Here is a 13,519-nt window from a genome sequence, read left to right as displayed (position 1 = left end):
CCACCGGTGGGTACCAGCCAGGCAAACCAGCTGCTCAAAACACCCGTAGTTTAGCCAAGCATGGTATTTTCCAAGGTCTGCCATACTACATTACCAACACAGGCAAGCCAGTATCGCTGCACTACTTCACTTCCCCCACCTGGGAAGAGGAAAACATTAAGAAATGGAGGGCACTAATTAAGAGGCACACGTTAAAAAAAAAACTCAGCCCATTTTATTATACCTTGCTGACCTGGAGTTTCAAATCTCTTGGCTTCAAAAGGCAAAGACCAACCTCGATTAAAATTGCACAGATAGGCATTGATTTTGAAAAGCTTTCTAGTGCTACACCGTGTTTAGATTGAATTGACTTATTAATCTAGTTGTTATCAGTTTGATTGTATAGCCAGCTCCACAAAGTACCAACCTGCTTCCTAATCTTATTATTTACAAAATGCTCTTCTTTTGACTTCTGTTGGGATGTTTTCCAGTGATAAGTCGCATCTATATGTGCTAATGCCATATTACTGGCTTATGCCATCCTTTCTCATTTCTGCTTTGAGATTTTCAAGCTGAATTTCCACTATTTAAGATATTATATAGGTCAAAACATTCTGTGCTCAGATGTAAAGTGACACTGATTCATATATCAGAGGATAAAAAAGAAAAATTGTCTTATGGTTCAGGTGCAAATTTTCTTGGATGAATAATTTCTGACAAATCAGGTATGTGAAGACTTTTCTATTCACCCACTATGAATGGGCTGTTTAGGGTTTTTGCTTCCCTTTTCATCGTTTCCCACTTCTTAAATGATTCTCTTAATTGTTGCTAGGTACGGTTCGGTCTTGCTTCAAGCAATTTCGATACATGAAATCAAAGCTGCTTTGACTGAACAAGTAGGTCACACAGCCTCTTTGGGTGAGCGGATCTCTAAGAGCAGGCTTTACGCATCCATATTCTCAGGCTTACAAATTCAAAAATGTGTTTTCCATGGATATTTTACGATGCCGACCTCCAAGTCCTGCATCCCCCCAGCACCTGTGGCAGACAATACACATGGGAAGCAGGCATGAGAAGCATGAACTAGCTAGAAATTTCAACCGTACCCAACCACCCATTTAGCCACATTTGTGGACCCTATTCCTGGTGGAACAAAACCTCTGCCTCTTCCTGACCTTGGGCAACCCAAGTCCTCCTCTTCTCCCTCCTTCACATAAAAGAGAGATAATAACCCCTTGGGGGATTGTTAAGCAGACTTTATCCATCTGAATTCCTCAGAAAGGGAGTTCAGAGTGCCACAGTTTTTATCTGAGAGGTTCAAATGATTAACACCTACTAATTAAGTTTTCACAACCTGCTTTTGTGTTAGGTGTATTTTATGATCCTTCTTTTACAGCTGGGACACTGGGCGTGAAGTGGCTTGGCCCGTAACACCAAAAAATGACAGTCCCACAAGCCAGGACAGGAGCAGGCACTATGGGCTTAAAGCAGACCTGTCCTCTTGAAAATGCTGCTCTTGCTGAGAGCGAGTACGGCTCTTGCTGGGTGAGCGGGTAGGACACGTCACCCAGAGGACCACGGGAATCGATCTGAAAAGGTCTCACCGGCCTGAAAAGCACATGCAGCCCTTGGTCTCCTGAAATGGCTGCAGGCTGTACCCATAAGGCAGTCTGTATCACCCCCGATATTTACTTTGCTTTTTAAGGATTGCTCTGATGTTGTCCTCAAGACCAGAAGTGCTATTTTCTATCTGAAGAGCACATCAGCATGATGCCAGGCCTGGTCAGGGACCACCCTCTCAAAACCACTGCCCTCCCAACCCACGGGCTCTCCCCGAGGCAGCTGGATGGGGAGGGGACGCGGAGCGGGATGCTCACAGACCCTCTGCAGGGTGCCGCTTCGTGGCCAGACGGACCCAGTCACTGTAACTAACAGTTTTGGGGAAAGGGATACGCTGCCCAGCCGCTGGAAATGAAATACAAACACAGAGATCGCCTCCCTCCTCCCAAACTTGACAGACTTGCTCCTGCTGGTGCTCACAGTGATATATAATCCCATGTGCATTCACGGGCATAAGCCAGACCTTGCAATGTCCAGGACTAGCTGGCACGCCACCTCGTTGGAGATGGGCTCGGATGCACTGACTGCCCTATTAGGTGTGTGAATTTATTTTGCTGACTAAGAGCAGCGCAGTCATTAAGCTAAGCCATGTTCTCTCCGAGTTCTTAAAGATGGGGCAGGATTCGCTCGGGCCAGTGCTGCGAAATGTGGATCAGGATACAGGTTTCAACCCTCCCTCCTTTTCCCTGAAATTCAGGGTTTGTGTTGAGACCAGCAGAGCAGCAAACGCGACTCCAGGGCTTTTGGGGGAAAATTGCCACACTTCCAAGTTGTCTGTGAAAGAGAAATATTTGGCTTCCAAGTGCCAACCTGTCCAGCCTGTCCTGCAGGGTGGAGAAGCAAAAGTGTCCCAGGAGCCCAAACTGAGCAGGAACCGAGCCCAGAGGCTGGAAACCGGGATTCCTCGGGGACTGTATCCTGGCTTTCCATCTGCACATCAGGGCCTCGCTGAAAAGATGGAAAAAGGCCCCATTCATTGGCAAGTCCCCTTGTGGGCTTCCCCCTAGACACTCAAGTGGTTTCTGTGGGGTTTAGGTCAAAGCCCACCCATATCCATAAAATGCTCTGCTATCACAGGAGAGACAAATTTGGGGAGGAAAGGCTTCACTGCTGGTTAGCCCCACATGTAAACCAACCTGCAAATTAGAACCAAAAGCCAAAGCCAGGCGAGAAGCGATGGGATCAGAGACACATTTTTGAACCTTGAAATCATGTACTGAAACAAAACATCGTGCACTCTCCCTAACACCGGTCTTCCCCCATCCAGAAACGCAGCTCTTGCAGGCTCGTTTCTCACCTCGCCTTCCTGCATCACATTTCATAACACACCAGGAGGAGCCAGGACATCTGACACTTGCAGATCATTCCCTGTGACATTTCACCAGTCGCTTTTTGAGGGTTTCATCCCGGGGTGTGGAGGAGATTGCGATTAAGAGCAGCGGTGGCCGTTGGGTAGCCCTGCGTACCCGCACTCTCCTGGCGAGCAAGGTTCCCTCTGTAGGCATTAATTTGGAAGACATTTCTAAAGTGTTTGTCTGCTAGGATGAAAGATCCTGCAATACGTCTTGATGAGACGTTTGAAATCGCACTTCGATGTGTTTAAAATCTCACTTGTTCTTATTGTCACAGCTTGGCAGCCCGAGTGTCAAAAACTTCCTGAATATCAGGTGCTATTTTTACTGCTCCAAGCTTCATTCTTTCTATCGAGTCACATGACCGCATTTGGGAAAGCGTGCCCATACCATGGCTTTCAGGAAAATCACCTTGCCCTGCTGGGGTCCCGATGCAGCTCCGGTATACGAGCCGTGGGGGCAGTGCTTGTGCAGCCAGGCTGGCGGTGTAGCATCTTCCAGCAAGCCAAGGAGACTCGGTGTAAAAGCACCAGCCGACGGCCTCGCTGTTGCTCACGGCACTTGCTATTACTCGCCACAGGAAACACAGATCTGTCAGTCTCATAAAAACCAGCCTTGCTAATTTGGTCACCTCCTCCCATGCCCCAGTCCCACCTCCATCACGTCACCCATCCTGCAGGCTCCTTCCCGGGGACCACAAGAAGACAGGAAGGTCGGAGGCGCTCAGCATCTCTACCTGTCAGGTGGTAACCGTGGCTCCACATCAACTCCCGTGTAAATGAGAGCAAGGTTTGGCCCTGAGACTTCTGCCTGGCTGCAAATCACTGTGTCGTGGTTTAACCCCAGCCAGCAACTCAGCACCACGCAGCCGCTTCCCCCTCCCCCCTCCCGGTGGGGTGGGGAAGAGGAAAAATAAGTAAAACTCGTGGGTTAAGAACAGTTTAATAACTAAAGTAAAATAAAATACACTACTAAGACTAATAATAACAATATAATAATAATAATAATTGTAATGTAAAGGAATACAACAAAAAAAGAAATAACACCCAAGAAAGACAAGTGATACACAATGCAATTGCTCACCACCCGCTGACCGATGCCTGAGCCGCGATCCGCCCCTCCTGGCCAACCCCCCCAGTTTATATACTGGGCATGACGTTCTATGGTATGGAATATCCCCTTGGCTAGTTCAGGTCAGCTGCCCCGGCCATGCTCCCTCCCAGCTTCTTGCACACCTGCTTGCTGGCAGAGCATGGGAGACTGAAAAGTCCTTGGCTTAAGATAAGCGCTACTTAGCAACAACTAAAACATCAGAGTGTTATCAACATTATTCTCACACTAAATCCAAAACACAGCACTGTACCAGCTACTAAGAAGAAAATTAACTCTATCCCAGCCAAAACCAGGACACACTGTGTGTAACCTTTGCAAGCATACGCTGAGGACGCAGGAATCAAGACACATGAGTTTGCAAAACAGAGACACCTATTGCTTAATAAGGAATAAGTCAATTAGGCTGAAATGCTTATGTGACAAAACCAGTGAAGAATCAGCAGGAACGGCGCAGCTCCGACAACTAAAGGACACGAAGCAATGGGAGGGATGCCCGTGGCAGCCTACCACCAGGACGCTGCTTGGGGATCACCCTGCGCTGGGGTAACTGGAGCAGGACAACCGAAACCCTGTTCCTGCCTTGAGCTACCTGCCCTGAAGGACCTGTAAGAGGCAGGAGGATGCTTGAAGCAGCCTGATGGTTACTGCTGCCCACGAGGGAGCCATGGTCCAGGACTTTCAGACTTTGCCCCCAGGCTAGCATGCGCGCGCTTTTCCCTGAGCCAGAAAAGTCTCTCTCGCACCTGTAGAGTGTCAGGTCTCACATCCACATGCATTCACCGTAACGTCAGCATGGCCTGACTCGATCACCCCGTGATGCTCTTGTTTTATCGCTGCTCTAAAGACAAAATACTCACGCGCTCGCAGGGCTCAAATGTCACACACTTCACCCCTCCCCATCCTGCGTACTGGCAGGACCTTATTCCTTCCTTCATCTCAGGTCTTCCATTAGAAGCTTATTCCTGGCATCAGTTCAGTTTCTTTGGCTCTGTTAATGAAACAGCCAGCAAAGAAAAAGACATTGAAGCAGGCAAAAAGGATCCAGTGAGGGGCTTGGGACTTGGGGGTGTGTGTGTGTTTGTGTATTTAGCTTGCCCCTTCTGGAAGGGAGAAGGAAAAAACCATCAAGAGCCCAGTGAAGACCTAGAAAGGAGCTGAGACAAAAGCCTCACTGCTTAAAAAACATGTCTACACTATACATTTTCCTGAGATAATTTTTTCAGCCAACAGAGCAGAGCTATCAGGGAGCGCAAACAGCAGAGCATCAGTCTTGCAGCAGATCCTGTCACCCTGAGCATTTGCATCCCAAAAGACAGAAATCCCAGTGGCTCCTGCAGCATTTTGGATGCCATGTACCTTGGGAAATGGGAATGGTGCAATATGAAAAGATATCGTGTCTGAGGGGCTGTGGGTCCTCAGGCTCATCCCCCCACACCCATCTCTTGCCTACTTTTCTCACTGCTCTGTGCAGCCCCTTCGAATACTCAAGGTCTCGTGTTGTTTCTTCTTTCACTGTTGATGTGGATGCTGAGGACCTCTCCTGGGCAATGACATCCTCCTGGAGTGGTTCTTCTGTATGAGCATCCTCAAAACAACATCTGGTGCCTACACAAAGAGGGCTGGGAGCACCTGGATGAGAGCTACACCCCGCAACCAGCAACTGCCTGAGCTATTTGCCCACTATTACAGGCACTCACCAGCAATGGAGCCGTCCCAGGACCTTCGCAAGGACTTAGTCCCCAGATGCCAATGTCCAGATGCCAAATATTGAAAAGCCAATAGTGGTTTCAGAGCTCGGCCTCCTCTCTCCTCCCCTGGCTCATAAAGCTACACCGTGGAAATGCAGGCAGCAGTAAGAAGGAGAAGTTTAATTACCAACTGAGCAGCTGCTGGTTGACAGTCAAGTGTGCTTCTGGGTGTCTGAAAAGGCGCTGGAGATGCCTTATGACAATGCTTAACCTTCGCAGGAAAAACACGTCCCTTGTTGTAGCTGCTGGCTGAGAGCTGAATTATATTCCTGAAGATGCTGGTAAAGCCTGGGCTGGGAGGTGATGGGTCACGGTGGAAGAACCATCCTTCGGTTCGGGGCCACCAGACACACGGGCAATACCTGGAGCCCACTGCGATGCTGTTTGACTGAGCAAGGCCTTGAGAGAGCACTTCAAAACTGTGTCACGACTGTGACAATATGTCCTTTTAAAAGCAGCCCTGCCTGTGGAGAGCGCTGGACAGGGAGGGACGGTGTGCTCAGCATGCACATGGCCAGCCTGTTTTTTTCTTTTTTGCGTGTGTGTTTGTGATATTCCCAGCGGATTTCTGTATGCAATAACAAGGACTTTATTTGCAGTAGCAATAAGAAAGAGTTCAGCACTTAAATTTGGAAAGAGCTGACCCAGTGCATGAGCAGCCAGCTCGATGAGTCAAATGCCGTGCAAACAAGGAACCTCAGAAGGATCAATGGTGGGGCCAGCAGAGTTAGCAGGATCAGAGCGATGAAGCTGCTGACCACCTGGCAAAGGGAAGCGTCCCTAAAGCTGATGGCGCTTCTGCCTTGCTGTGTCACCCCCAAGAGCGACAATCACCCCTGGGCTGGTGCAAGGATTCCTAACGGGATTACCCGATGGCAGGACACAGCATTTGTGCTGTGGCATCACTCGCTGCTTCAGGAGGACCGTTTTGGTCCCACCAGCCACACACTGAGCACCTTTACCATGTGCTGCCCTCCCGGCTCATCTTCCTTCCTGCTCCCAGCCTGCCCTCTCACCCTGCACCATCGCTGCTACCCTGGCAGGTTTTGGCAGTGCCATGCTCGTCTCCCTGGATCAGCCCTTTCGCTTCCCGATCGGAGCCAGCGCTGCTGCTGTTGATGAGGATGCATCTCCCAAGGCCACCACTACCACCAAGGCTGCTGCTCAGCCAAGACAAGGAGTTGTTTAGATTTACAGCGGGAACACAAAGAAAAAGGAGCTGTAAAGATGCTCTTTTTTTTTTTTTTCTTTTTACTTCTTTTTTCTGTTGTATTGCAAGGGGCAGAGCTGCTGACACCAGCCTGTTCTGCCATGGTGTTTGCTGAAGGACACCTGAAACTCTGCTCCTACAGTGAATTTACTGTGCCAGGGAACTCCCTTGTTTCCAGAGGCAATTGGGACAGAAACCAGAGAAATGGCAAAATAATTATTGTCTAATGTTGTAGTTTGGGCTTATTTCTTGCTGCTGAGGATGGCCCAGGCCCAGGGAAAACAAATGATGGAGGCAATTAGAAGAAGTCTGTGTTTGGAACAACTGTTTTTTATAGCAACCGTGCCTGTAGATGTATTTAAGTAGTGCTGGTCTCAGGGATGAAAAAACAAAACACCTGTAGTCTGAAAGCCCAAGGAAAAATAAGGGAGCTCCTGTTAAATGCTTTCCTGGAAGATTAAAAGCACATCTGGCATGCAAGTAGGCATCGATGAACAGATGTCCAAGCAGAATAACCATGGTTGCTGCAGAGAATACAAGAGAAAACTGACCCCTTCATCCGTGTCCGGGAGAGGCCAGGAGAGCTCACGGCAGCAGCGGGATCTGCTGTGTCACTGCTGGCCGCGGTCCCAGGGCTTCGCTCTCTGCCCACGAGTACGGCAGTAGCACGGAGGAGCAGGCACTGTACCACCGACGGCTGAATCACTTAACCTCACCGTTAGCTGCTCAACAAGCCTTCGCTAAATGAACCAACATTTGCAACTCCTTGTTCCTGCCGGGAGAAAAAGGTTTCCTTTGCTTTCCAGACTGGAATTGCGCATTTGTGGGGTTAGAGATGGGAAACAAAAAGCCCGCCTGGGCAAAAGGGAAACTTGAAGCCCTTGTGGGAACTGCTTTGCTCTCGTCATTGCTCTGGTCGCTGGGGGTGGGACCGGCCGTGGCTTCAGCAACTCTGCACCCAAGAAGCGCTGGCTGGTGACGTGCATCCTACCACTACAGCTACTGCCCTCCTCACTGGCAAGCTCAGAAATTCCCCCCTTGGGGGTCTTCTAAGCTGCTGACAATCATCAGGACTGGACCGAAGAGTAATTTTTCACCAACTGTACTGGAAAGCGCTTAGATGGACTGGTTACGTTCAGGGCGCTGGGTTTTCTTTTTGTTCCACTGGATTGCTCAGGGGTCTCCTAGTGCTTTCCACCCTGCTGCTCCCAGCTCTCCTGCTGGACATCGATTCCCTGCAGGTACCACTGCTCCCGCCATTCCCTCAGAGCTCAGCTCAAGGAAACAAGCTGTGGAGATTCATCTTCTTCAGCTTGCTCTAGGCAGGAGCACAGGGGGTTTGAATACATCTTTGTGGCAGCCACCCCTGCCCCTGCAGGGCAGCAGGAGATGAAGGAGTGCTTTACAGGGAGGAAGGGGAGCTCTGCAGCCAACCTGAAATTGGCTGCTTGAGCTCAAGTTACCGTCAGAAGAGTTGCAATCAAAGCCTACACCGAGTGTTTTCTTACTCAAATCAGTGCTCCAACATTGCTTTTATTTTCCAGCCCGATGCATCACGGGGCTTTTGTTAGAGCCCTGCCATACCCAATGAGTACAAAGGTCTCTCCATTGGCTCCATTTACATGAATAGTTACAGGGTGTCTGTGGGCTTCTACCCTACAGAGAGGTATTACTCCTCCAGACCGACCCAGATAATTGTGGCATGTGTGCACCCGCTGTGTGAGTGCACAAAAGTGTATGTTGGCAGAATATAGCACTTTTTTCAACAAAAATTCCTGGTGGAGAGCAAGTCTTAGACTAACTCTGGGCCAGGCGCAGTAAATCACAGCCTTAAAGACCTAGGCAGGACATTTATACTCCACGGACCAACCTTGACAAGAAGTGTTACAACTACAGCACACTACAGACCACTCAGAGCAAGCACATCAGCCACCATAAAGGACATAAAATCTCTTTGTGGCATTCCTGAGCCTTTGAAAGGCAGGCGTTAGAAAAGGGCACATGAGGAAAAAGTGGCAATTTACTGACAAGCTTCCAGGCAGGCCAGCAATATGAGATACTCCAATTCATCCCTTAAAAAGAGCAGAATATAATGCCTCTTGTAATCAGGATGGAAAGGCATGTGGTCTGGACTAGCAGAGAAAAGGTTGACTCATATTCAGACCAACCCATTACCAAGTGTCAAGTGCTCCCTAAGATGGCTCACACGCTAATTTGAGGAGTCACCTGGTGGCAGCGGGTCACCAGCTCCCTCTACAGACAATCAGGACACAGCCGGACCCCTGCAGAACTGCTACAGCAGATGCATAATAACAAAGAGTCCCTTTAAACTGCCAACAAGGAGCAGAATTTTCCTCCTCGTCACCGGCAATAATTATTCCACTCGATGCCGAGTCCTTTGTCTTCCTCCGTGGCGAGAGGTCTGGCCCGCTCCCCTATCCTGGGGTGGATGAAGAAATGGCTGCGATTGCATTTGCGTTCCCCAAGACAGACGTGAATGTGTCTTTTGTTTCCTTCCAGGGAAACAAAGAGCCGGAGCGATGGAGGGAAATGTAGGCGCCACCGGGCTGCAGGAAAAGTTCAGCAGCCCGGAACCAGGTGGTTGTTCGGAAACAAAGTGCCAAGACCGTTCGCAACGGCAATAGTTCACCGCGGCAGCACACGCCGGCGAGCGCAAGGAGCAAGCCAAGGCGAGCGGGATGAGGGCGCCTGCCTGCCCGCTGACATCCCGCAGCACTGCCGAGCATGCAATTCAAGCGATGCGTCTATAGGTGATACGTATATATAATGATAGGGATGTAGCAGGATGAAAAGCCGCGCGCAGGGATGGCTGCAGGGTGGGAGAAACAGGCTAACGAGAGCGACACAGTGTTAGGAGGAAGAAACTGCTGAATTTTCATCCTTGCCCTGACACCTCTTTGTTTCAGTATCTCCCAGCTGCAGGAGGTGGTATAAGAATATCTGGAGGAGCAAGATGGGACTGCTTAAGGAGCAAACATCTTTCTCAGAAGCCTCTGGCAGGCAGAGCAGCTCCTACCTCCCTTCACCTGCAATGCTGGGAACTTATTGTCTAGGGAAACAGTGTGATTTTTTTTTTTTTTTGTCCCTTTGCCAGTAATATGATATTCTTACTTTGTACCTAATGAACATTTTATTCTTTCTTTCCGCAATTTCTCAGTATTTGTAGGTGAGAGAAATATGTTCCCCCCCTGCTCCCACCCGTATGAGGCATATTCTTCCAAAGACAATCCAAATCACAGGCAGGGGGCAGGGTATGTGTGAAAGTGGGCAAGCTGTTCACTCCTCACAATAATTAGAGAGTGTTTTGATGCCAAGGAAAAAGAAGAAAAGAGTTGCACCTGCCTGCATTTCCCAGCCGCCCTCAGTGCCGTGAGCCTGCCAGGGGACACCTGGCCAGCTCTTTGCTTGCCTTAATGCTTGGGCTGTGCTGACCAAAGCGAAGACGGTCTATGGGGGTGTGGAGGAGGACGCTGAGCCACACGATCCATCAGCCAAATATTCCTGACCTGGGGGAGCGGTGCACAAATATCCGGTACCTCCCAAACCTCTCACAGAGAGGAGCTGTTCCCTCCTGGACACACAGAGAGCTCCTGGAAAACTTTGGAAGGGTCTCTTTCTCTACGCTGTTGTGGATTTTTGCTGTCACACAGTCCTCTTTCTTTACCTACAGGACCTGTTTGCAAAAGATGCTGCTATCATGTGGCCCTCAAAGTTGAAAACCCTTTATCATCCCCTGACCTGTTGAAGATCAGGCACGCAGCTTTTCCACATCTCCCCAGCGATAGACTTCAGCCAGGTCAGAGCATTGTGTTGACCATTCCTGGTACCACGGCAGCACACGGGAATGAAGTGCTCTTTGTCCCAGGCTCCTGGGCTAAGAGCTTACGGTGCAAGATGAACAGTGTTTGGCCTCTTGCTGTGTTGGGGATGAAGGAGCTCATCAAACCTGAACCACTTTGGAGATGCAATGGGGAAAAGGAGCGGGTGGGAGAGGGCAAAGCAAGGGAAAGGGTCAGTTTGCCCTACGTCATGGTTACGTCTTAATATAGCAGGGTCCCACCTTTGCTCTGTGCATCCCTGTATCAGAAGCGCAGCTGATAGAGGAACTTATCTATGAATGGTCTGCGACTAACGCACATCAGAGGGCACCGGATGGCAGGACCCCTCCTTCACTCCCTGGGGTGTAGGGTGCTCCTCTCCTTCGCTATCTACCTCGTGCACTACAATTTCTGAAATGCGGTATGAAACAACCTGCTCGCTGTTTCTACGGAACTCGTCTGACCCTGTTGCCGTCTCTGCCGCTGCACTGCTTGGCAGTACTTCCTTGGAGGAACTACAGCAACAAACTCAGATGCCAGGGCTTGGAGATAAGCAGCCAGCAAACATCCAATTTCCATACAATGTACAGAAAAGAGAGGAGAAAAAACCCACGACACTGGGAATCCCTAATGAACCAGGCTGAAAAACAGGACAAGTAAGTAACAAAACAGAACAGATTTTCAGTAAGGGCACAGCAAGTTCTAGCGGACAGATCTAGCAGATAGACGAGGAGAGAGAAGAAAGAACAGAAGCCGGAAAAGAAGATGGGAGGAAAGCAAGGGGATCGGAGCAGCCTGTCTGACAGGGAGGATGCTTCAGAATCTTTTCATTTCCTTTATTATTATATAGATAGTGCCAGTTCATTGCAGAGCAACAATTCATCTAGCCTGGTAACCCACAGTCCGGTGCTGGATGTTTCTGAACAAGGCTACTGACCTTTAAGCACTTCTTTGCCTGTGGCACCCAATATAATGTAACAATGAAACAATGACAAACATCACTGCATTTCATTTATGATTTCAGCCAGGTGTTTGTTTTGACGTAACACAGTGGACAATGCCACCTGGTCCCAAACAGAAAGACCTTGTGCCATTTGGGCACTATGAGTACACCCCACATTACTAGAATAATTTGATTTGTTTTCCTACACTGCTGTAGTGAGTTCCTCAAGTTAATGCAAACCTTCCTCTCCGCATTTGTTCCTCTCATCCCCTAAGTTTCCAAGCAGCCCTCAGAGATGGGGTTTACGGGGTGGGTAGGGCATTGCTCCTCTCCCCAGACTTTGGGGCTGCTTTAGCCCCTGCCATACTGGGCACCTTCAGGTAGGCACCCACCTTGTAGGTGACCAGGGAGGGGTGATCACGAAGCCCCTGATGCAGCCCGTGGGGACAGACGAGTGGGTTGAGCTTTCCCACACGGCTCCATCACCCCCACCCAACTGGTCCCTGATCAATCTCTCCCACCCCACGGACTGGTCCTTGCTCCAGCACCCTGCAGAGTGGTCCCTTATCCATCACCTCCGTGGGCTGGAGCCCTCTCCGCCACACCCATCCAGACCAGCACTGGTACCCAAGCCCCCTGGGCTGCAACTTGCCCCACCATCCCCGGCCAGCAGACTGCCTGCACCAATATCCCGCTCAGGGACCTGCTCCATCAGTCCATCAACACCTGAGCGCTGCCGGTGCCCAAACCCCTCGCTCCAGACCACTATCTGCTCCGACACCTCTAACCAGACTGGTACCCACTCCAGCATCCCTACCCAGCCCTGTACCTGACTGAGCATCCCTATGTCTCTAACAGGACTGGTACCTGCTCCAGCATCCCCAGCCGGACCAGTACCTCAGTGTCTCTAACGGGACCGGTACCTGCTGCAGCATCCCTACCCGGACCGGCACCTCAGCATCTCTAACGGGAGCGGTACCAGCTCCCGCAACCCTTTCCCGGACCGGCGTGGCTGTCCCCCGGCCCCGTGCCCCGTCGCGCCCCGTCCTGCCCAGCGGCGGGGCGGTCCCTCCCGGGGCTGCCGCCGGCTCCGCGGGGCTGCGCGGGAGCGGAGCAAGCTCCCTTCCCACTTCGGCACGGCAAGAAACCGGGAGAGCCGGAGACAAAGAAACTGTCCGGGCTCCCCCCCGCCCCCCACCGCCCTCCACCGCCGCCTCCTCCTCCGCCTCCAGCACCCCTATCCTCCGCGCCCCTCCGCGCCCCTCCGCACCGGGGAAGGGGGTATTTACCCGCTCTCCTCCTCGATCTCGGAGATATCGGCGAAGATGAGGAAACCGACAAGCAGCGTGAGCAACGCCAGCGTCCAGCCCCGGCACGGCAGCGGCATGGCTCCCGGGCTGGGCTGGGCCGGGCCGGGCCGGGCCGCTCCGCGGGGTGCGGAGCGCGGCGCCGCGTCCCAGCTCGGCGCCTCCGCCGCCGCCGCCGCCGCCGCCGCCGCCCGGCGGGGCCGCTCCGCCCCCTCGGCGCCCGCGGAGCCGCCCGTCCCGCCCCGCCCGGCGCGGGGAGGGGGCGCACGGGGCGGGCTCTGCCCCCGCCGCCCCCCGCCGCTAAAGTTTGCGGCGGGTCCCCGCGGCCGGCGGCGTCCCGGGAGCGGCGGGCAGCGGCTGCCCCTCGTCGGGGGGGGGGGGACGGACGGACGGACGGACACACGGACA

The 13,519-nt window shown here is 51.6% G+C and overlaps 1 protein-coding gene across 2 annotated transcripts in view; it reads right to left on the bottom strand.

Annotated features, from left to right (window-relative positions):
- Window positions 1-13,191, bottom strand: part of ST8SIA2 (ST8 alpha-N-acetyl-neuraminide alpha-2,8-sialyltransferase 2) — a 33,222-nt gene extending 20,031 nt beyond the window's left edge. For both annotated transcript variants that reach the window (XM_050903375.1, XM_050903376.1), the window contains exon 1: window positions 13,094-13,191. In XM_050903375.1, coding sequence (XP_050759332.1) covers window positions 13,094-13,191 — 98 coding nt within the window. The remainder of the gene's footprint in view (window positions 1-13,093) is intronic.
- Window positions 13,192-13,519: the final 328 nt, after the last annotated feature.

This window comes from Gymnogyps californianus, chromosome 11, assembly GCF_018139145.2.
Source record: "Gymnogyps californianus isolate 813 chromosome 11, ASM1813914v2, whole genome shotgun sequence".
NCBI lineage: Eukaryota > Metazoa > Chordata > Aves > Accipitriformes > Cathartidae > Gymnogyps > Gymnogyps californianus.
This window is presented reverse-complemented; position numbering and strand designations above follow the sequence as displayed.